The sequence below is a fragment of the Zingiber officinale genome, chromosome 9B, assembly GCF_018446385.1.
Source record: "Zingiber officinale cultivar Zhangliang chromosome 9B, Zo_v1.1, whole genome shotgun sequence".
NCBI classification, from domain to species: Eukaryota; Viridiplantae; Streptophyta; class Magnoliopsida; order Zingiberales; family Zingiberaceae; genus Zingiber; species Zingiber officinale.
Window position 1 is genome coordinate 45,428,328 of NC_056003.1, and position 25,167 is coordinate 45,453,494.

The following is a 25,167-nucleotide window of genomic DNA, read 5'->3' on the forward strand; positions in this document are numbered from 1 at the left end:
TTTGACCGAAATCCACTGATGAACCTATGATATTCGCATTTCTATAAACTCTCAACTGATAGGAAGGGTTGAGCAATGAGAAGGTAAATATGGCGTCAAACCAAAATTGTGATCAATGATCAAAGTGTGTCTAATATGATCCTATATCAGGTCCACGTTGGGCCTGATATGAGCCCATATCATGCCCACATTCAAGCTGAAACTTATAGTAATGTTTTTGATATAAACTCATATCAGGCTCACATTCAAGCTGAAACTTATAGTAATGTTGGAGCATTTCTGAAGAGACCTAAATAAGCAATGGATGATACCATCGAAGTCCTTGCAACAATAGAAACTCACAAGATTTGAAATGGGTGCAATCATACCTTCTAGATTTATCAATGGATTTTGACCAAAATTCGATGATAGACCTAGGGTATTTGGATTTCTGCAAATTCGCAATCACTAATAAAGGTTGAGCGAGAAGAAGGTAAATATGGTGTCAAAACAAAGTTTAATCAAGGAACCTAGGGTATTTGGATTTCTGCAAACTCACAACTTGGGCATGATACATACTATATCAGCTAAACATGGGTCTGGTATCTTGGATACCATGACCAAGGTCTAGATGAAATTTAGCATCATAATGGAGTACCTCACAAACCGAATAAGTAATAGAGAACATCATATTATTAGTTTGTTTCAAAAATCTTCCCCACACATCGATGGACAACATAAACATGATTTTTATAATCACCTTTTGTTACAAAAATGTACATTATTTTTTATAGTACAAACTAATTTTACAGTAGCAAATTGATACGTGCATCACTAAATCTTTATTTGTCTTCTTCTACCAAATTCAATCTTACTTGAAATTTGTCCTTCAACGTCGATGTTCTTCAACACCTCTTCAAGTTGCCTCTTGAACACCTTACAATAATACTCCCGCTTTCTACTTAGTCTTTTAAAATTTCGTCAAACTGTAACGCCCGCCCTCCCACTGCTCAAGGAGGGGTGGGGTTACTTACTTACATACGTGCATACATATAAATTCATGGCAGCAGAAACAGTTATTTAAATTTTTTTTTTATTTCTACACTAACTGCAGTAAACATCAGGCTTATCCTATTGAACATGTAAACATACTAGTATTCATGCATACTACATAATTAATGCCAACAACTTGAAACATAATTCATGATATCATAAGCATACTAGTATGAACCATGAAGGATATAAGTGCAGAACTATCCATACTAGTTAAAGTATTATCAAGGCATAAAAACAACACATGGTTCATATGCAAAACTTAGAACATAAAACATATAGCAGTTTGTTTTCTTCCACCATGCCACTGCCACACACACACTTGCCCGTCCTACTGCTCCTCTTAATTCAGCCATTCCTTTCCTTTTTCTGCAGTACAAGGAAACATAAAGAAAACTATAAGCCCATAGGCTTAGTAAGTTCCTTTCCTACTCACAAAAACCATAAGTCATGCATGAACATAAAGTGATAGCATGTTCATTTGGTAAATCCTAACATAACATGTGAGAGCATAACAATAAGTCATATCATATCATGTGAGGCATACACATAAAATCGTATCATATCATGTGAACATAAACATAGAGTCATATCATATCATGTGAACATAAACATAGAATCATATCATATCATGTGAATATAACATAGAATCATATCATGTGAACATAAACATAGAATCATATCATATCATGTGAACATAACATAAGATCATATCATATCATATGAACATCATGGACATATCTCAAGAGCATCTTAAAGAAGCATAAGGGAAAACATATATCATGAGCTCGTAGATACAAGATGTTCTTTTGAAAACATGAATCGTGAATGAGTATATGCAAGATGTCCTTTTGAAAACATATATCATATACATACTTAAACATAATCTTAACATTAGGGCCTGGCTTGTACCACATACATACATGAATGCGCGCAATCCCTAGGACAGGGTAACTAGCCCCGAACCTACTAGGGAACTAGGTCCGTACTACGACCGTCGATCTAGGGGCGTACTAAGGAGCTCATCCCTTTTTACTAGACCCGTTCATAGTCCGTCGGCCTAGGGGCGCTTATGGAGCTCACCCTTGGTACAAGCCATACAAAGTAAAATAGCATGTCATATCATGTCATATCATAGCATTTCATGTTCTTGTTATATCATGAAGAGAGCTCTTGATCCCAACTTAAGGGAAGCATCTCTTTGTCATATCATGAAGAGTGCTTTTGATCCCATCTCAAGGGAAGCATCTCTTAGGCTTTTCATTTTACATAAGCCTTTCATAAACATATCATAATAGCATGAGGTGCACATAGCATAAATCATATCATAAGGAATCATAACATGAGTGCACATAACATTAAGCATATCATAAGGAATCATATCATGATGTCATAGTACACATAACATAAAGCATATCCTAAAGAATCATAACATGATGTCATAAGCACACATACATAAAGCATATCATAAGGAATCATAACATGAGTGCACATAATATTAAGCATACCATAAGGAATCATATTATGATGTCATAAGTGCACATAACATAAAGCTTATCCTAAAGAATCATAACATGATGTCATAAGTGCACATAACATAAAGCATATAACATACAACATGGTGACCTAAATTTCATAGCACATCATAAGGAGTCATTATCATGCATGGTTGGGGGTTTTGATCTTCCTACAAACCCTAATTCCTTGTTGGCTGAAACCTAAGGTGAGGTTCCAACTTTTAATACCACATGTAGCATGAAACCAACAACATATAAGACATCATATTTCATAAGAAAGCATAAATAGGCATGGTTAGGTTTCAAAACTTTGCCCTAAGTCACAATCTCAACCTTGGCCGAAACCTAAATGTGAGGCATTTAACTTTTAAATACAACATGAAGCATAAAACTTAAACCAACCATATAATAATGATCATACGTCATAAGGAAGCATATACAAGCATGAATAGATTTCAAAGCCTTGCCCTAGACCTTATTTCCAACTTGGCCGAAACATCAAGGTAAGGATTCTAAATTTTTAATACCACATGGAGCATAAAACTCTTAACTAACAGCATATAAGAGATCATGTATCATGAAACAACATAAACAAGCATGTTTTCATTTCAAAACTTTGCCCTAGACCTTGTCTCTTAACTTGGCCGAAACTTCAAGGTGGTGTTCTAGGTTTTTCATGCAACATAAGCCATGGATATTTAACCTAACATAGCATAAGAAAGCATACATCATGAAGAAACATCAAACAAGTATAGTTAGGTCAACAACTTTTCTCTAAGCCTTTTTAATTCAACCTTGGCTGAAACCTAAGGGTAGGGTTTCTAGGGTTTTCATGCAACATAAGACATGAAAATTTCAATCTAACTTTGCATAGAAAATCATACATCATGAGGAGCACAAACAAGTATAGTTAGGTCTCAAAATCTTGCCCTAGACCTTGTATTCATCTTTGGCCGAAACCTAAAGAAAGGTTCTAGGTTTTGTTTATACATCATGTAGCATGAAAACTTATCTAACAACATATAATAGATCATGTATCATGAAGGAGCATAAATAAGCATGTTTAGATTTCAAAATCTTACTCTACACCTTATATTTTCTTTTGGCCGAAACCTAAGGTAGGGTCCTAGGTTTTATTCATACATCATGTAGCATAAAAACTTATCCAACAACATATAATAATTCATGTATCATGAAGGAGCATAAATAAGCATGTTTAGGCTTCAAAATTTTACTCTAATCCTTGTATTCTCTCTTGGCCGAAACTTCAAGAGTGAGGTTCCAACTTTTTGTTACAACATGAAGCATAGATTTCAACTTGACAACCATAAGTGACCACAACTCCTTATTTTGGCCGAAACTTACAAGAAAAATCCCTAAGTTTTTTTTTCAAACAATTTTTAAAGGTCAAGCGTACGAAAACTATTGTACTGCAGGTGAGAGGATACTTACATCCCTTGCTTAACTCTCTAAGAGAAGAAATCCTTGGTTGTGAAGCTTTTCCTAGAGAGCAACCCTTCTTGCTTGGTTCGGCAATGGTGAGGGAGAGGAGGGTGGTTTCGGTGGAGAGGAGGAGGAAGGAGAAAGAGAGCAACAAAAATGAAAATTTTCATTCTTTCCTCCTTTTATTCCAATTGAATGGAAGAAGAAAACATGAATTTTTTTCCTTCCCTTTTCCTTTACTCATCCTTAATGAAGGGAGAAAGTAAAAAACTTTCTTTTCATTGTGAGAAGAGGAAGGAAACTTGGGCTTCTCCTCCTTAGTAAAGAGAGCATCCACTTCCTTACCTTTAACAACAATTCCTCTCTTTTCATATTAGCACACTCCTGCTGGGGCTACTGGTTATGACATGAAACCATTTATCAAGAGGTCCAAGGTTCAATCCTTGGTCATGCCTCTTTTTGGTCCTTTTTATTTTATTTTCTAAAGAAGAACCCACACAAGGCCCATGTTATATCATGTATAAATCTATTTGAATTATTAAGGCTTATTTTAATTATGCATAAATCTATATTAATCATGCATAAAACTACATGAATTATTAGAGACCCTATGGGTGTTACACAAACTATAAGAAAAGATTTGTGATAGGGTCGTGTTTATAAGAGACAAAGATAGAGGGTAAGACACATAATAAGATGACGTGCATCTGAAACACAGAAATCACTTTCGAATAAGAATTTCTTAAAAAGAGAGATTGGTGGGAGTGATAGAAGGGGAATATCACACATTTAACTACATCGCTTGGTAAATGTTTAACTGTAGTTTGATTTTTTTTTTATAAATATCGAATTCAACATGCGTGTTTTAATAAATTGCTGAATAGTAAAGTCACTTATCATCCAACTAAATAGTGAATCCAGATCCTCTAGTCCATAGTCATTGGTCCCTTCTATAATTTGTACGTTGAATTATAGTTAGAATTCAGTTAAAATTGACTATGATCTTTTCTATATTCACATTCTCATCTAAGTTACAATTTTGAGTCGAGTCAGGAGGCTAGAGGCCACCGACGGTGAATGGGCCACCCTTGCTCAGTACCATATAATTCATTTATCGGTGGTCTTTGATCGTCTGATTCAAATGAAAAGATAAACTTAGAAAAAATCTAATCAATATTAACAAGATTCTGACCATGATTTAACATGTAAATTAATCTAACCATGATTTAACATGTAAATCGTGAAAGAGACCCGAAGAGATTTGCTCTCCTAAGTAGTAGCAATGTCGCTGGTCATATTTTTTTTAATTTATAAATTTGATAATGCCTCCACGTGGTGCGGTTCCAAATTGCTGACCCTACCAGTGACCACAACGTCCAACCAACACAGCCGTTGAGAGAAGACGACAACAAACATCTATCGCGTTCCCCATCCACGCAAGACGCACCCCTTTACGGTTCCTCCGACCTCTCGCCGCCGGCTTCCTCCGTCCGTCCTCTGCTCTTCTCTCTTCCTCGCTTCTTGACCTCCGGCAGCCCGGCGCTCAGATCTCTAGGGTTCGTCGCCTCGAACCACGCCTCCTTTCCAGCTTCTGTCCTTTTCCTTCGCCAGATCCATCTGACTCTCGACTAGCAAAATTGAGACTTTTCATCTTCCCTTCCTGTTCGATTTCTTCTGTGGATTTTGGTGCTTTCTTATTGGCTGATTGGCTCGTCAAAGGAAAACTCAACTCAACCTTCTCTTTGGAGTTCAAACGAAAAACGGCAAAAAAAAAAAAAAAAAAAAAAAAAAGGGAAAATCGTCTTTTTCCGGTATCGCATTTAAATTCACAACTTTTTGTGGTCCGGTAGGTGATCCGTCCTGACGGGAGAGGAGAATGAACGGGTTCAAGGGACCAGGGCTGCGGAAGGTAGGGTCCCATTCATCGCTGTCAGACGCCGACGACCATGACCTCTCCCGGCTGCACGACCGGCATATTCTTAGCCTTGATCGGCAGAGATCATGCGACGAGAGGTCGATGAACGAGCTCTCCATAAGTGTCCGGGCGATCGATAGCCATGACAGTGTGTACTCGCCGGGAGGGATGAGGTCCGGATTCAGCACGCCGTCGTCGTCGTGCCGGAACCCTTTCGAGCCACATCCCATTATTGCGGAGGCTTGGGAGGCCCTCAGAAGGTCCATTGTCTACTTCAAAGGAGAGCCTGTTGGGACCATTGCAGCTTTCGATCACGCATCTGAAGAAGTCCTCAATTATGACCAGGTAATCTGTTGCTGCTTCATTCCCTCTAAAAAGAATGCCTTTTTTCTTTTCACCGTTGTTTTCGAGCTTCATCCATTTGATATTGCGGTTTTGTTCTCTCTGTGAATGATGATTCTCTTTTTGAGGTTGTTCAATTGCAGTGTTTTTCTAGATATTTATTTCGTTAATCTGAGCGATACCTCGAGTTCATTAGTGTACAAGAAAGGTGAGCATATACTTTGTGTGTAGGTGTTTGTTCGAGATTTTGTACCAAGTGCGTTGGCTTTTCTAATGAATGGAGAGCCCGACATTGTTAAGAATTTCCTTTTGAAGACTGTCTACCTTCAAGGGTGGGAGAAGAGGATAGATCGTTTCAAGCTTGGGGAAGGTGCGATGCCAGCAAGCTTCAAGGTGCTGCATGATCCTGTTAGGAGAATTGATAATCTAGTGGCAGATTTTGGAGAGAGTGCAATTGGAAGAGTTGCACCTGTTGACTCTGGATTCTGGTGGATTATTCTTCTGCGTGCTTATACAAAATCAACTGGGGATTTAACCCTTGCAGAGTCAGCTGAATGCCAAAAGGGTATAAGGCTTATATTAGCTTTATGTCTGTCGGAAGGTTTTGATACATTTCCAACCCTGCTCTGCGCTGATGGTTGTTCAATGATTGATCGAAGAATGGTAAGATAATATGTTTCTTAAACCTTATGGTTTTAGCTGCATTAAACAAGAACTTATAAGCATTACTCAATAATTGAATGTACTAGTTCCTTACATAAATTCATTTGATTTTGTTTTAGGGATACGTCAACTGCTATCTAAAGTTCCATTATGTTCCTTGAAAAAGTGGTTAACTCTTTGCTAAGATGAGAAACAGACTTAAGACTCATTTTACAAGTCCTCCATGTATTCTTCGCATGTCTAAAAGCTTTGAATTACATGCTCCTCAATTGTCATGTTGACATTTATAAACATTTTTTTTAACAAAATATTTTATTTAATTTTAACATTGTCATGGCACTAATGTAAGAGCTTCTTCCTGTTCAAACGCAAGCAGTTCCTTGCGCTAACTCATGCTGATACAAAAGTCTAGTCAAGCTTTACTTTATAGAATTGCTTTGTGCTTAGGGTCAAGCTGTGTCAGATGAAAAATCATAATACTTCATCTAGTGTAATGACCTAAATACAAACATGAAATTGAGCTTGTGCATGAATCAGACTAAACTAGAGCTTGATGAAGATATACTTTATACGATTTATTCTGATTCCTTTATAGCAATCTAGGTCATCTGAAAAGGTTTCGTACTAACCAAACAGAAGAAAACATGTTTACATAAGCTTAGTTGCAAGCATTCTGTAACATCCTGGAAGTTTCAACATAATGATAGTTTCCCATATAAACTCACTTGTAAATTGAAATGTCAATATGCTCTTGCATCTCCAACATTGAGTATTAAAAGATGTGTGCCTTATACAGCTGTTTCTTCAAGCTCTGCCATAAAAGTGCCTTTCTGCCTGATATCATTTTTTTTGTTGTTAATTGTTGGATGGGTTCTACTGGAAGTATCAAGAATTTTAGTGGATTTTAGGTTGTGTAAGTATCCCTTATACTAGTTAGAGATTATACTATCAACTAATAATAAAATGTTTCATTCTATTGATGTGTGTAACATGTAGTCACTGGATTCTACGTTTCATGCATCCACATTTTTAGTATTGGAACATATTGAACTGGTACAAAATGAACCTTTTTAATGATTGGACTTCATTTGGTTTCAACTGAATGGAAAAATTATGGATCGATGAACCATAATGGGTGAAGCAGAAGGAATTTTTTATGTCTGTAGTTAGTCAATTTGGAATGGGTTACATCTCCCATGTGCCCCTTGACCCAGCACTTCCTCAAATCCAAACACAATGAATAAACTTTTTGGACATTTACATAGCCTTCTTTTTATGCATGGTTGTTTTTTCTTTACCACTTTTCATGTTCATATTTCTGGTGTTTATGTTAAAGAACATAATTCTACAGAGCATCTTCTACTAACCTCTTTTTTATATTAGTGAAACCTTCTATTAACCTCTTTTTTATATTAGTGATGTTAGTGAAAACAGTTCATCCTTAACCACATAAGCCATGTAGGATTTTTGGAGCTGTAGATTAGAACTTATAAGAACATTATAAATAAGCTTGTTTAATCTAATATATTGCCTAAAAGAATGCTTCTATGGTCTTAGAATATCACAAGAATTTTTCCTTTGCCTTATTGATGATTTTTCTTGTTCTTGTTTCCTTTTGAATACTTACCAAAGTTAGCAAGACCTCTCGACAGTACACATTCCAGTTAATAGTTCTGAAAGTATTGTCTTTTGAATCTACAAATGTTAGGTGTTAATTTTCAGACTTCGCTCTGGTTATTTAAGTTACTTTTTCTCTTCTTTTTTTTTCCTTTTACATGTTTGATGTCACAATTTTCAGGGCATTTATGGGTATCCTATCGAAATCCAAGCACTTTTCTTCATGGCATTGAGGTGTGCTCTGGCAATGCTCAAACATGATACTGAGGGAAAGGAATTTGTTGAGCCGATAGTGAAACGTTTACACGCTTTGAGTTATCACATGAGAAGCTACTTTTGGCTTGATTTCCAGCAGCTAAATGACATTTACCGATACAAAACTGAAGAATATTCTCATACAGCAGTGAACAAGTTCAATGTAATACCAGATTCAATTCCAGATTGGGTGTTTGATTTTATGCCTACTCGTGGTGGTTACTTTATCGGAAATGTGAGTCCTGCGAGAATGGATTTTCGATGGTTTGCATTGGGTAACTGTGTGGCTATTTTGTCATCTCTTGCTACACCTGAGCAATCTATGGCAGTGATGGATCTCATTGAAGAACGTTGGGAAGAGTTAGTCGGAGAGATGCCACTTAAGGTTACTTATCCCGCCATTGAGAACCACGAGTGGAGGATAGTTACAGGTTGTGACCCCAAGAACACCAGATGGAGTTACCACAATGGAGGATCTTGGCCAGGTTGGTCAAGCTGCAAACTTAGCCCTACATGAAAACTAGTAGTAAATTAGAATAACATATGGTTGCTTTTATCATCCATTTCTTTTCATTTCTCAACTTAATTAACTTCTTCCTAGCTTTCATAAGGAGATCTAGCTAACAGTTGTTCAACTATTTGACCCTTGCCTTTTGGTAATTATACAAATTTTCTATTTATTCAAGGCATTTAGTAGCCTTTTAGTGTAAAACCTTTTTGAAGTTGTCTAATGAATGCATGAAAATATTTTTGTTTAAACCTAAAACCTTGTATCTTCTGTTGCTGCAGTGCTTCTATGGCTGCTCACTGCAGCCTGTATAAAGACTGGTCGACCACAGATTGCTCGAAGAGCAATAGAGCTCGCAGAAACCAGGCTGCTGAAAGATAGCTGGCCTGAATATTATGATGGTAAGAGTGGAAGGTATGTAGGTAAACAAGCAAGGAAATTCCAGACATGGTCCATAGCTGGTTATTTGGTAGCCAAGATGATGCTGGAAGACCCATCCCATGCTGGGATGGTCTCTCTGGAAGAGGACAAGGCCATGAAACCTCTAATAAAGAGATCAGCTTCATGGACTTGCCCAGATCCTGCAAATTGAGTCAACCATGTAAACCACATTAGTTTCGCCAAATTTATCATGATCATGCCCGTCATGAGAGCAAACAATTTATGGAACACCAATAAGTCGGATTCTGATTGCAAGATGAGAATGCCTATCACATCATTGCAACTCTTTGCATTAATGAAGACGGTCTTGCAAATCCCAATATCTATCTGGACCAGGTGCTAATTAGAGGCTGGATTCATTCGGTTCTCTAGCATTCATACTTCAACAGAAGATCAAAGCGTTAATTTAGTTTCTCTTTACTCGGTTATCTTCATCTAAAAGTGCTGTTGCTCTTCATTTTTTATGTACATTGTTTTGAAATTTTTCAGTTTGTGATTCTTGCTAATAAAATCACTTTAGTTTCCATGTCTGAATGAATAAAATATATTTGTTAGGGATGTTTTGGTATTGCTTAGAGTTTCTTGTCTACAAATTTACCACATTTCTATGCATCGAATAGAGACATCTTCATTTTATTCCACATACCAAACTAAAGGGCATCGGTGCACAAAGCTCCTGTCAATATGAAAAGTCTATTATACATAGTCTTACCTTACATACATTACAAGAGACTGTTTTCATGACTCAAACATGTGATCGCTAGGTCACACAACAACAACTTTACCATTACGCCAAAATTAATTTTCCACGTACCAAACTAAAATACATAAATTCTTCATTCTTTCATTCCTTGAGAAAAACTATTCTATATAACTATTCTATCTATTCTTTTGTCAATTATAACAATTAAATCACCATAAATGATAGCTAAAAAAATACAAAGGTGTCCCCTTGGGGCGGGTGTCTAAGCATGCCTCTCCCATGCCTTGGCCACCTACACTAAAACCTTTTGCCACATAAAAATAAACAAAAGCCCTCAATGGTTAGACTCTCTAATAGATAATCAAGGGATCTAAGGTTCGAGTCTCAGCTATGACGCACTGGGATTTTTCCCTCCAATGAAAAGTGGGCCTAAGAATGCTGGTCATTTGGATAAGCCTTCATTATCTCTTTTCAATTTACCTGATGACAGATGGGACATCTCTTGGATTAGTCGGTTCACATTTTTTGATAATTTGAATGAGCCTCCATTAACTCTTCCTACATTTTTTTTAATTCCTCCCCTCTAAATTGCACGCGCCTTAGTCCAAGTAAAAGTAACAATTAGATTCGGTCATTGCATGACATAGGATGTGCTTGACACAACCTAGACAGAAATGGGTCATGCAAGGCTCGGCCTATGTCACAGGACGTCCATGCTAGGTGAAGGGGCGACGACCCATGTGCTTATGCTAGCAAAGTTTCTAATCGGAACAGGCCCAACACGACATAAAAAAATATAAAGAAATAGAATCATTCTATTGAATTGATTGATTAAATAGTAGAAGAAAGGGTGACTCGTTCTTACTTTGTCAGTCTTCACATTGCTATTCAAATTTTATGTTATGTCAATTTTGATAGAAGAGTACTACTCTAGTTTACCTATGCCATGTGCATACCAATAAATCAACTATTGCAATTATATGATCATCAGAACAAGTATAATTCAATTTTTTTTAATCATCAAAATAACTTCAATAAGGTGAAATCTGATCACGAATATGTATCTATCTTGTACAATAAACAAAATTTCCAGAAATTCTACGAAGCAATTAAGCAAGGAATCGTTCAACTGATTCTCTTACAATGGTTTAGAAAACAATTTCTTGAGAAAGTATGTATCATGTTCAAGGAAATATATATCATAACACATTTCTCTTTGTTTACATATATTTTTGCTATTTTTTGAGTAAACACTGCTTTGAAGGAGATGGGCAGGTTAATGAAATTAGACTCACCTCTCTCTCCATGAAGCAATCTTCTGAGTTGCTTTTTGCCGAAACCCAAGAACAATTTGTCAAGCAGAATTGCCCTTATGTCGACTGGACGATCAAGTCTGATCTAACACGTGCATGCTCTTCTGCATCACAGCACTGCTATGGAAGGGTCGTCCTCTTCCTGATGCAAATCCATAAGCTTCATCTGCTCTGTCGACAGTGTTCTTATAATTTGAGTTCTTGATAGCTCCGAGGACAACAAATCAAGAATTGGCCATAAATCAATAAAAAGTGGGTTTGATTCATCTCCAGCAACAAACTCCTGAACCACATTGTTCACCTCAATCAGGCTGCAGCCTGGTGTCTTCTTCATATTCATGCTTCTCACTAATTTCCTCATCTTAGCGACAGCATCCCACCTTCCTGCAGCAGCATAAATGTTTGAAAGCAACACATAGTTGCCAGTGTCCTCTGGTTCAAGCTCAAGTAGCCTCTCTGTCACATTTACAGCTGTTTTGAGATCTCCATGGGTTTTACAAGAACTAAGCAAAGAACCCCAGATGCTAACATCAGGTGTAAATGGCATGCCATTTACAAGTTCCATAGCACGACGAATGCACCCTGCTCGACCAAGGAGATCCACCATGCAACCATAATGCTCAATTTCAGGATCAATACCATAGACATTCTTCATTGAACTGAAGTACTGCATTCCCTCATCCACTAATCCAGCATGAGAACAGGCAGATAAAAGCCCAAGAAATGTAATGCAATTTGGCCTCACTCTCGTATCATTCTCCATTTCCATAAACAACTTGATTGCATCAAACGCCCTCCCATGTGTTGCAAGCCCACTGATCATTGTGCTCCACGAGATCACATCTCTTATTCGCAAACTGTCGAATATCTGACGGGCTTGGTCAATGTTTCCACATTTAGCATACATCTCCATGAGGGCATTGCATATGAATGTCTTCTCCAGCAACCTGTGCTTACTACAGAAGGCATGTATCCACTTGCCCAACTCCAGAGCTCCCAAGTGAGCACATGCCGGTAATACTGACACGATGCTAATGTCATCCGGTTCCAGGCCTTCTGACTGCATCTCACTGAAGGCCTCTATAGCATCAGAGTAGCAACCGATGGAGGTGTAACCAGAGATCAACGCGGTCCATGAGACTACTGTTCTCTCGGGCATTCGGTTGAACATATTTCTAGCTTTCCTCATCTGCCCCAACCGAGCATGGGCCGTGATTAGCATATTCCAAGATATCACATCTCTATCCGCCATTTCGTCGAACAGGCAATGTGCGCTGATTAAATCATCGCTCCTAGTGTACATTTCAATCAAAGAGTTCTGAATGATAGAATTGGACATCAAACATGACCTAGAAACACGGGCGTGAAGTTGCTTGCCGAGATGCAGAGCCGCCAGGCCGGCGCAAGCTTTGATAACAAAGGGATAGGTGAATCGATCCGCAAAAAGGCCATCTTGCTTCAGCATCCGCCTGTAGAGATCGATTGCCTCCTTAAAAAGGTTATTTTTGGCGTAGTTTTTTATCAATTCGTTGTACAAGAAGACGTTGGGTTGCTCCACCTGGTTGAATACTAGCGTCGCGTAGTCCAGCCTTCCGATGGCGCTGCAAATGCTTATGATTCTGGTCGAAAGGTAACAACTTTGGGAGAGGGAAGATACCACAATGCGAGCATGGACTTGCTTCAATTTCGCAAGCCCAGTGCAGTTCCTCAGAGTGGGGACGACCTGGTCCTCCATTTCCCTGATGGCCAAGCTTGGAATTCTCATTTCGTGAATTGCGAAAGTGTGGAATTCCGGTGACACTGGAACTAGGCAGCATCTGACTGAAGAGGGGAGGAGGAGGGGGCGTTGCGATATGAGATGTGCAGCCTCAAGCTTGACTTGAGCATCAAAGGAGGGTTTTGTTGAGCTCCAAAATCTCCATTTGAAATGGATTGAGCCCGGCCGAGTCGGTTGATGACTGCCTAACCTAAGTTTTCTTTATTCCTTCAAACGAGTGCACAACTATAGAAAATTGAGTTTTTTTATTCTCCACCGTGAACATTTTTTAATTAACTCTAAGTAAGAAACTCTTGGATATTATTTGATTTATTATTTTTTTTCTAAATTATGTACTTTACTTGTAAAATTATCAACACACATGTTTTTTAAAATATTTTTTCTCCTTCCGTAGTCCAATTTCACCTTTGTCCATCTAACAACCACTCGAACCGACAACAACATAGATAGTCATGAAAACATGATTGAGTTGACCAATCTAATAAAAATGATTATACTCATTTCAAACGGTTTAGTATTATCAATCTCATAATAAAATATAAACAGATAAATCATGATATACAGCAGCCTCCTAAGTAAGAGGACATAACCTAAGGTGATAAAATCTCCAAGAATCTATCAGTGCTCAATCCTACAAATTTATCATCCGAATACCAACTATAGTACCCATGGGAACACGATTGAGTTGGTCAAGTGACAATCTAACTAAGATTTCATAGGCGCCTTCCTATTCCAGCAAGGAAAAAAAAGATGGAGGAAAGCAAACGCGAGAGAGAATGAGTATCTGAAAAAACAAATATATATATATATATATATATATAACGCGAGAGAGAATGAGTATCTGAAAAAAAAAAAATATATATATATATATATATATATATATATATATATATATATATATATATATATATATTTATATATATAATATTTTTTTAAGCAGTTGTGAGTGTCTCTCACAACTACCAAAATGGTGATTTTTTTTAAATTTTTTTAAAACTCCAAGTTATGTAATAAGTGTTTACTTTTAAGGTTTAGGAGTTCGGTAAAGTGGAGAAAAATTCTCAATCTCATTCTTAATTTTGCATGTAGTCCCTCTATCCAAAAAACTTTGTTTCCACTCCCTACATGCAAAATTTCCTTTGCTTCAACTCCCCTCATGTAAATATCATGACCTAATTGCCCTCAGATTTTTTAGGTATAAAAAGTCCAAGAATGAGTATAATTTCTCCTAAATTTAGTATCATTTAAACAAAATTTAGTATATTTTCATCCAATTGAGTATCATTTAAAGAAAATCGTGTATATTTTCTATCAAAATTAACTCTCATATTTTTTTAGGTACAAATAGTCTAAAAACGAGTATAATTCCTATTAAATTCAGCACTTTAAACTAGAATCGAGTATATTTTCTATTAAATTGAGCACAACTTTTTTCTTAATATAATTCCTCCTAAATTCAGCACTATTTATCATTTAAAGAAAATCTAGTATATTTTCATCCAATTGAGTATCATTTAAAAAAAAATTAATATATTTTCCATCCAATTAAGATGAAAAAAGAATCGTACTCAATTTGATAAAAAATATACTAGATTCTAAATTTAATGTACTGAATTTAAGATGAATTATACTGATTTTTGAACTTTTTATACCTAAAAATATCATGGGTAATTAGGTAAATATGTTTGACTAGGGAGTGAAAACAAAGAATTTAGGAAATAGGGACTGCATGCAAAGTTATGTTTACCAATGGGGACTGCATGTAAATTTTCCCTTAGGAGTTATGATATAGTATTAAACATAAGAAAAAATCAAATGGGAAAAAATTGAGTGTGAACGAACTGTGCAAGGTATCAAAACTATATATATAGTCCTGATGTCCTACACATCGCATAGTGTGTGATTGTGAGCACGCAAGACATCAGCGACATTTTTTATTTTTTTATTATTTTTTTAATTTCGAATTAAAAAATTAACATTTCTTTATATAAATTCCAAATACATTAATATATCTCATAAACACATTACTATACATACTAAATGCTTAAATTTTTTTCTTTTTTATTTTTTCTTTTAACTTAACACTATAAATCAATTGGGAAGTTTGAACGCTAGAGGTAAAATCATAAAAAAAAATTAGCTTGAATACTATGACACAATTAGGAAGCCTAAATTTTAAGGATAAAGAATTAAAAAATATTTTAATTAATTTTTTAATCCAAAATTTAATTAAAAAACGCCGCTGATATCTTGCACATGCACAGTCATGCACTGTGCAGGCGTGCAAGATATCAACAACATATATATCTATATATAGAGAGAAAGAGAGAGAGATTCTATCCACCGCACAGTGTGCAACTGTGCACGTAGGATATCAACTACGTTTCATTTTAAAAAAAAAACAAGTAAGGCTAAAAAAAGTACTTTTTTTTAAAAGCGTTTAGGATTTAATATTTAGTACGGGTGTCAAAAAAATGACTCGACCTAACAACTCGACCCGAGTCAATCGAAAAAAATCAGGTTCAAATTGAGAATTTTCGGGTTAGTTCCGAGTTGGAGATTTTTGGGTTGGGTTTGGGTTATCTCGGGTTAACCCGAATTTAGATTTTAGTGGATTTTTTTAGAGTTAAATCAATTTTTATTTTAAAAATTAAGATGTTTTATATATATCAATATTAATGTTAGCATAATAATAATAGAGTATTATGATAAAAGTAAAGAATTATAGGAAAAATAGTAAAAAAATCATTTTTAATCAGGTTATTCGGGTCAGATTCGGATTAGTCGGATTCGAGTTCAGATTTAGGGGTTTCAGATTATATTCGGGTCTGGGTCAGATTCAGGTTGGGATTTTTTATAATTTTTTTTCAATCTAACCTAAACCCGACCTGACCCACCCAAATCGGCACCCCTATTATTTAGGATATAGTATTAATTATGTGTATTTTTTTAAGAGTTTAGTATTTAAGGTTTAGGGTATAGTATTTAGGGTGCGTAATTTTTTTAGCTTTGAGTTTAGGGTTTAAGATTTAATATTTAGGTTTAGTATTTGGGGTGTGTATTTTTTAAAATTTTTTAGGGTTTAAGATTTAAAATTTAGGATATAATATTTATGATGTGTAATTTTTTTTATAGTTTTTGTGACCCAAAGTTTAAAAAAGAAGGAATGTAGCTGATATCCTACATGCATGTGTGTATATATATAACCAAAATTGTAAATTTTTTAAATATCTAAATCACACACACTTCTTTTAAAATTGCTTATCTATTTTTCAAAATACTCATTCTCTCTAACATCTTCCTTCCTCCATCCTTTGTTCGTTGCTCGAATAGGCAATGAAGGCACCCATGGAATCCTAGTTAGATTGCCGCTTGACCAACTCAATCGTGCCCTCACGGATAACGTAGTTAGTACTCAGATAGTAGATTTGTCAGATTAGGTGTGTGTGTCTATATATATATATATATATATATATTTATATATATTTGTCATCTAAGTGAGCTCACTGGGGCGATGCATAGTGCGCCCCTGTGTGTGACTATGTGTCATCTCGTTTTTTTATTTCTTTGTTTTTTTTTCCTTACATTTAAGCCATATAAAGTTTTGTCTTTAGAATTTAGGAATTGTGTTATAATATTAAGTGCAAAACAAATCAAAATGAAAAAAAAAAATAGGTGCTCATAAGGTGTGCGGCGTAAGAGATGCAAGATAACAAAACCATATATATATAATGAGTATAGAAGGACCCAAGGAACATAATAGAAAATTATAAAAATTTAGGCTTATGTAGCAGTTTTAGTCAAAATTACTATGTGAATCTAAACCGATATAAATTAGAAAAAAAAAGTAAAGGGTGAGAAAAGTGCTTAAGGAACACAACAAGAGTGGTTATTAGTGAAATTGAGACAATTTAGGTTAATGAAGTAGTTTTAGCTAAAACAGAAACATATATTCGAATGGGTGTGAATTGAAAACAAAGAGCAGAGGATAGATAATTAAGAGGACTAAAGTTTGAATCCCAATGAAAATGATTCTAAAGGTCAACCTTTGAGTGTGCATAAGTCGTGTTTTGAATTTACCTAGTAGGTGAACTAGGAGGGAAGATTGTCTTCCTCTAGGATTAGTCGGGCGAAGCTCAAATACCTGGATTATATATAACAATAAACAAAGACATAGGACAAGTATAGAAGACTTGAGGAATATAATGTTTTTCAATTTTCATAGTTCTTCAAGTCACCGAGTGTGTCATCTTGATCACACCAAGCCATCATCAAACTCACTCGACTTGTTGAGTGACAAACTCTTGAAATTCCTTGTATATTTTGTCAACTCTTTGAACAACTCAAGTACACATCAAATCATAATGTAAAACCTAACATAAACCTTTGCAAAACATCAAAATCAAACTCAATTACAGTAACATATCATTTTATATATTCTTCCTAATTTAATTATTACTTTTATAAATAAATGGATTCAACAAGCTCCTTTAATAATTAAAATTATGTATTAATGTTAAATAATTACTGATTAACAACTTCTATATTTGTTTTGATGGCAAAACCACTTGACCATTAAGAGGATCTTACTCATGTGTGATAATAATTATGAATAATGTTTAGTCATATCTCCAAGGAGGTAGAAGTTTAGTATCATAATAGCTATCAAAGTTTCTTTATAGTATTTATTCAACTTCAATCTATATTCAGTGTTCTTATGAACAACGCTCATTAAATATTAATTAGAACTATAACCATATTTTTTTTATAACTTCTTTAAATGTGGTTTGAGATATTGATGCAAGATGATCCAAATATCTTTCATACTAGTTTGAGTAAGTTTTGAGTTTGTTGGTATTTAATGTATTTTTGCAATTAGGATATTTTTGATAATTTTTGTCTTTTGTATTTTTGGATTTTGAGTCTATTTAGGGATTTTAGGATTATGATTCTATTAAGAATTTTTCCTTTCTGTTAGGATTTTTTTCCTTTTTTTTACAAGTTAGAATTTTGGATCTATATAATCGTCTTGTTAGTTGATGTTTAGAGAGAGATCTTTTTATTAATAATATTTTTCGACAATATCATTATTTTCCTATTTCCTTGTTTTCCTCTTCGAATAAATAAGTTGTATAAGATTGCTTTTGATATTCATGCACGAATCAATAGATTCAATAGCTTGTAGGATAATTGCTATGCCACTCGGCGTCAATTGGTATCAGAGCTCTAGATCCCATGGATAGTCATTGTGGTCGTGATCAAGGTTATGACAGGCAGGTTTCGACTGAGGAAGACTCACATCGTGACTGTAGCACCTAAGACGAGATACTTGAAGATCTACAAAGACAAGTCATGGAGTTATCTCAATGTCTAGCCATGCAAGATCTTGAAGATTGTGAGTTACATGGTCAAGGTCGTGACAGACATGTTTCGGCTAAGGAAGTCTCACACTGTGATCATAGTGCTTGAGATGTTAAAGATCGTAAGTTCTTTTATTTTAATTTGAATAAAAAATTTCTTGAGAAAGATATAGACAATAAGATCGAAATAGTCAGTGATTCAATTTACGATGAAGATGAGACCGAGTCAACTAGTGAGCCGATATATGACGAGGTAATTTATGATGATGACCCTGAGATTTAGTCTTTTGTAAGGGATTGTTGATTTCTAAGGACGAATCAGGGGATACTTCTCAACTGACCTACACAGGATTTGGACAATTAGAGTTTATAGATGGTGGTTGGTGTATGCATAATGAAGCCACAATGCATTACATTGACATGATTAATCAAATAACTCTTGGGCATCGGATGATCAAGAAATAATTTATTGAGATTCGTTATATTGGCTGGCAAGTAAATCTTTTTGGTCATTCTGTTGTACATGCTAACTTGTTGGATGCTGATCTTGGTTTTGATTTTGTATACTCTGTGAGAATTGATTACTTAGACATGAAAAAGTTGTAGGATGATCCTATTATATTTGATTACTATGTTGAAGAACTTAGTAAATCTGAACTTAAAAGACTTACTAGAGTTTTCACTCAAGAAATAATTTGATTGTCATTCACACAAATATTCTAACACTTGATATGGGGACTAATTCACACATAACAATTTGGATACTGGATGAGTACTCAAAGTTTCAGCAATTGTTACTGAAAAACTTGTTAATTCAGGAGGAAAACTTGTTGATCCTAGAGGAGCTCTGAGTAGAAGCACTACTCTAAACTCGAAGACGAGTTTTTTTTTAACCCGGGGTGACTAATATAGGAGGATCTAAATATCTTTCATACTATTTTGAGTAATTTTTTAATTTTTTTTGTTATTTAAGGTATTTTTAGTAATTTTTGTATTTTGTATTTTTTTTTATTTTGAGTCCATTTAAGAATTTTAAAATTATAAGTCTGTTAAGAATTTTTTATTTCTGTTAGAAATTCTTTACTTTTTACAAGTTAGAATTTTGGTTCTATATAAACGTTTTGTTAGTTTATGTTTAGGGAGAGGTTTTTTTTATTAATAATATTTTTTTGACAATGCTATTATTTTCCTATTTCATGATAATCCTCTTTGAATCAATAGTTGTATAAAATTGCTTTCAATATTTGTGCACAAATCAACGGATTCAATAGCCGATAATTGTTATCTCGCCTAACGTTAGATATTTCTATGCACGATGCACATTCAAACATTTATCAGTAAGTTATTATATTTCAATAGTAAAATGCATTAGGTTATAATAATTTCATAGAAACTTTACTCTATTACACAATTTTGGGAGGAAACATTTTTATAACATAGTTTAAATTCTAAATATATTATTCGCTAGTGCACTGTTGTTCATATCAAATAAATACAATAATGTTGATATAAATTCATGCATAAACATTTAAATATTTTAATCATCACCTCATTATTGAGTGATGCATATCGGTACAAACTTTATCACATGAATTCATGTAAAAAACAAATAGATATCATACCATACATATGCATATCAGAACCTTTTAGTCCATAAGTGAGAGGTGGTAAAGAAAAATGCAGATTGTAACTTCTGAAATTTTAAGATGTGTGATAAGTTCACTTAGTCAGACTTAATATATCAGAAATGAATGAACATTATTATCTTTCTTTCATTAGGTTAGAATCATTAATAAATTTGAAAAAAAAAATGTTGATAAGATTTTCTAGCTTGTGAATCAAGTACTTGACAAAAAGGATTCTAACACACTAAATAGAAATTCACTTCCCATTAACTTCCTCAGTTTGATATTTAAGATCCACCTATACCACTATAAAACAGCTTCTTTGTTGCTTTAACATTCCATGTTGATGAGAGGCTCTGCCTACTATCATGATACCGAATCTGACACACAGAATCTTGAACCAGGGAACCTTGTTTGCCTCTGGTAAAAAATAACAAAAGAATACTGAATCCTGTAGCTCTCATAAAATGATGGTTATCGACAAGATATCTTTTCTGTAAGCAATGTTCTTAAATTATGTCTGTGCCAAATACTTCCACAATATAATCTACACTAAGCAGCATATTTGATCATCACTTCAGATCTTTCAGTATGTTGCTCCCATTCCATTTATCCAGTTCACATACCCTGATGTCTATATCTTACATCGCTGACCAAGCTGGAAAACTAACACGGGGTGTGTTGTCATTTATTCAACACTGTTACAGCAGCAAGGATGATATCATATAGAAATAATTTGCTGTGTGATCATAGAATAATCATGATGGCGATCAAAAGATTATATCCCCTCAAAGATGAAATCTTGCAAGTTATTGAACTACAACAATTTATGCCTCCAGGTATCCACCAAACTTAGGCCAGAAGAAGCTTATAATTCACTCACCAATAGTCACTGCAGGAGCAAGATCCCTGGTTGAAGTGGTGGAACCGGCTTGAGTCTCTAACAACAATCTCCCTCCCCTCAATTTCTGATATTAGCTTAATCACATTGTGGCAATCACCACAAACTCTAAGGTTCTTCACAATCTGGAGGGGGGTCTCATGAGGTGTAGCTATCAGCCCAAAAGCAATGGCAAGTCTCTCACTGTGCTGAGCTAGCATCGTCTCTTTATGCTCCTCTTCCATGTCATGAAGCACAAAGTCTGTATTCGGTTGATAACCTTTTTCTTTCAACCGAATAGTGATTTCTTGAAGCTTTGCATATATCTGATATGATAAAGGATGGCTCATATCTGAAGCTAAGAAGGAATGCACTTTGTTCTTCACTTGAATCCAACTGTACCCAGCTTCTTTCTTCACTTTTCTAGAATCCATTAGCCTCCTAATGTTGGATCTTTCTTCCCATTTTCCAGCAGCTGCATATATGTTAGATAAGAGAACATAGGCTGCAGAATGTGATGGTTCGAGTGATATTAACTTCTCTGCAGCAAACTCTCCGAGTTCAATGTTTCGGTGAAGCCTGCAGGCACCCAAGAGTGTGCGCCACACGGTTGCTGTTGCTGGAAATGGCATCTCATTAATCAGAGTCATTGCTTCTTTGAGTTTACCTGAACGACTAAGAAGGTCAACTACACAGGCATAGTGCTCAACAGTTGGGCTGAGGTGATAATTTTCAACCATCGACTTGAAGTACATCTTGCCTTCCTCCACGAGCCCCGTGTGTGTGCATGCAGTGATGACACCAATGAAGCTGATTCTGTCTAGTTCAATGCCACTCTCTTCCATCTCTTTAAATAATTTTAGGGCTTTCTGGCCATAACCATGCTGAGCATAACCCATCAGCATTGCATTCCATGAAACCTGGTCCCTTGCTTTTTGCCTCTCAAAGACTCCCTGAGCATTCTCTATGTTCCCTCTCCTTGCATACATGGTGACGAGTGCACTACTTACACAAAGTGTGCCATCATATCTTAGCTTCATCGATAAGGCATGGAACTGCTTCCCCTGATCTGCAGAGGCTGTGGAGCTTGCACATGAATCAACTGCACTAGACAAGGTGAACTCATTTGGCCTGATACCATTTCTAGCCATCTCAATGAACAGTTTGGCTGCCCCTTCAGAATCACCAGCTTGGGCATAACTTGCTAACATTGCAGACCAAGCCACAATATCCTTATCTTTGATCGCCTTAAATGCAAAGAATGCATCGCTGGGGTTTCCTAATTTAGTATAGGCTGCCAGCAGGGCTGTGCCTACGGAAGGGACTTCTTGGTATCGGGTCTTGATCACTTGGGCATGAATCTGAATGGGAAATATCTGAGGTGAAGCTGCCAATAGAATGGAGTAGGTGAATTCATTTGGCTCAATATACTCTCTTCTCATTTGGCTGAAGAGAAGTGCAGCTCGATCAACGTGTCCATTTTTTAGAAATCCATTGATCATAGCAGTCCATGAAACCACTGTTCGAGTTCCCAATATGGAAAAAAGTTCAAATGCTTCATCCATCTTGCTGCATTTGTTGTAAACCACCATTAGTGCTGTAATTACATTAGCATCCAGTTCAAGCCCTTCTTTCACCGCACAGCAATGGAGCTGTTGAGCAAGATCTATATGTCTAAGGTCAGCACACAACTTGATAATAGTAGCAAAGCTCGCTTCTGTTGCTTTCAGGCCAGCGGCTCTCATATGATGAAACTTCTCGACTGCTTCAGCACCATAACCATTCAGCACAAGCCCTGCAAGCATTGCATTCCAAGAAACTGTATCTCGGTTTGCCATGCGATCGAACACTGCTCTTGCCTCCTGGACAAGGCCACACTTGGAGTACATGTTGATCAGAGAATTGCACACAAAAACTGTATTTTGATGACCAAACTTAATCAAATAGGTATGTATCCGTCTTCCCTTCAAAATTAGACCCTGCGCTGCTGCAGATGCAAGACTTGTTGCAAATGTCAAGGGGTTAGGCATAGTTCCCCCAACACCCAGTGGAACTTTCTGAGTGCATCCTGTGAATAGTGGATTCCAACCGGCCTCATTCCTCTCAGGCATCGACTTGAAGACATCCATGCCCTCATTCACTACCGCACACTTTATGCAGTTGTCAAGCAGTGAGGTGCCGTGCAGTTGCCGTCTGAGAATTCCACCAGGCAGGCTGCCAACGCAAGAGCATGGTGAACAGTCGAGGGAAATTTCGGAACGCGGAGCTCTCAAGAGCAGGCTTAGGCCCTGCCTATGGAAATTTCTACCTAAGTAGAAGAAATGGAGGCGTCTTTGATCAGTGGAACTCCTAAGAGGACTTCCGTCGAATGGTTGGTGGGCAAACGATAAACCAAAACAACTTGGGCTGTCGAAGTGTTTGATGGAAGTTCCCAGTGTCCGATGGCGTCGTCCAGCGAGAATCCGTGGAATCATGAGAGCTTGAGCTTCGGATCGACAGATAAGTGCAGTCGCGAACGAATTTGATCAACGTCGCGTGGAGTCGATGACGAAACAAATGGCAGCAGTTATTTCAAGAGAAAATACGACGAATAGCAATAGCTCTTTTAATCTTATTTTATTTCTTATAAATATTTATTAAAAAGGTAATTTCAAAATATCCATTTTATACTTATTTTTATAGAATTCTTGTTCTATACTTATTTGCAGGGAATAGGTATTTTAAATAGGTTGTATGGAATTTTTGGATTTATAAAAAATAGTTATTCTTTAATATTTTATTTATTATAGAAATACTTTTTTTATTTATTCTATCTTTCATATATATATATATATATATATTCAATTAGCTTAATTGGGTTCAAAAAATCAAAAGGATCAAGTGGATGAAATTAGTCAAGTGCACTAATCCGGTAGGGCGAGTTGAGGGGACCAAACAAGTTAGTTGATTCGGGTAGGCCAAGGGAATTGAGTAGATCAAGCAGACTAATCTGGTTAGATAAATGGATCATGCATGTTGTGTGGTGTATTAACTAGTATGCTTTGATATATTTAACAAAGAATTTAAAACTAAGTTATCTTGTGTTACTAATGTGTGTATATATATATATATTTTTTAGAGATTTAGTAGAATACACATAACACTCAGTTTGACTCGACAAAGTCAAGTTGTGTTGGTTAGCTTAACACAATCAAGTTGGAAGCTAGAGAACGATAGTATGAGATATGACATTTGAGGGATGGTAAGATGAGGAGCATGGAGTTGGTTTGATAGCTTTGATGAGAGTTTCTACCTTGTAAGTAATCTAAGGACGCGTTTGGTTTGGGATTATCTTTGATAACTTTACATCATGTTTGGAATCCTATGGAATTGAATTCCTATGATAATTGGAATTCAATTCCATAGTTTGGAATGAATTTTTGAAATGGATTTGATATGAAATTCAATTCCAATTTCATTCAAAACGTGAATAGTAAATCAGACCTCAAATGGTCAGATTTGGATAGGGATTTAACATGAACAACTAAAATTACTTAATTGCCCTTTTAACTTAAAATCTTTTTTTCCATCTATCGACTCTCTTGTTTTCTTCTGCCTTTCTCCCGTGCGTCGTTTCTCCTTGTGTCGAAAATTTCTCCTTGCACCGTTTCTCCCGTGCGCCACCTTCTTCATACTGCTGTCTTAACTGTGCGATCCCTTCTTCCTATTCTTTAATACTTAACTTGATTATTAAATGATTAGTTATGAGGATAAAATGGTAAATGTATAAGAATGGA

At 35.9% G+C, this 25,167-nt stretch overlaps 3 protein-coding genes across 3 annotated transcripts; 1 reads left to right on the forward strand and 2 right to left on the reverse strand.

Annotated features, from left to right (window-relative positions):
• Positions 1 to 5,393: 5,393 nt before the first annotated feature.
• On the forward strand, positions 5,394 to 10,259 carry LOC122023755 (probable alkaline/neutral invertase D). The gene is made up of 5 exons (XM_042582052.1): positions 5,394 to 5,548; positions 5,843 to 6,252; positions 6,481 to 6,912; positions 8,711 to 9,269; positions 9,574 to 10,259. Exons 2-5 carry the CDS (start codon positions 5,869 to 5,871, stop codon positions 9,882 to 9,884), a joined length of 1,686 nt encoding a protein of 561 aa, XP_042437986.1. The 5' UTR covers positions 5,394 to 5,548; positions 5,843 to 5,868; the 3' UTR covers positions 9,885 to 10,259.
• A 1,519-nt stretch (positions 10,260 to 11,778) lies between these two features.
• LOC122023756 (pentatricopeptide repeat-containing protein At2g20540-like) lies at positions 11,779 to 13,716 on the reverse strand. The gene has a single exon (XM_042582053.1). The coding sequence runs from the start codon at positions 13,512 to 13,514 to the stop codon at positions 11,859 to 11,861; it is 1,656 nt and encodes a 551-aa protein (XP_042437987.1). The 5' UTR covers positions 13,515 to 13,716; the 3' UTR covers positions 11,779 to 11,858.
• A 6,988-nt stretch (positions 13,717 to 20,704) lies between these two features.
• LOC122022451 (pentatricopeptide repeat-containing protein At2g27610-like) lies at positions 20,705 to 23,946 on the reverse strand. The gene has a single exon (XM_042580466.1). It carries the CDS (start codon positions 23,863 to 23,865, stop codon positions 21,391 to 21,393), a length of 2,475 nt encoding a protein of 824 aa, XP_042436400.1. The 5' UTR covers positions 23,866 to 23,946; the 3' UTR covers positions 20,705 to 21,390.
• Between the last annotated feature and the right edge of the window lie 1,221 nt (positions 23,947 to 25,167).

Excerpts from the sequence above, each read along its gene's own strand:
- LOC122023755 (XM_042582052.1), top strand. The coding sequence starts at position 5,869 with ATGAACGGGTTCAAGGGACCAGGGCTGCGGAAGGTAGGGTCCCATTCA. Across the intron at positions 6,253-6,480 it reads AAGTCCTCAATTATGACCAG|GTGTTTGTTCGAGATTTTGT; the intron begins GTAATCTGTTGC and ends CTTTGTGTGTAG. Across the intron at positions 6,913-8,710 it reads CAATGATTGATCGAAGAATG|GGCATTTATGGGTATCCTAT; the intron begins GTAAGATAATAT and ends CACAATTTTCAG.
- LOC122023756 (XM_042582053.1), bottom strand. The coding sequence starts at position 13,514 with ATGAGAATTCCAAGCTTGGCCATCAGGGAAATGGAGGACCAGGTCGTC.
- LOC122022451 (XM_042580466.1), bottom strand. The coding sequence starts at position 23,865 with ATGATTCCACGGATTCTCGCTGGACGACGCCATCGGACACTGGGAACT.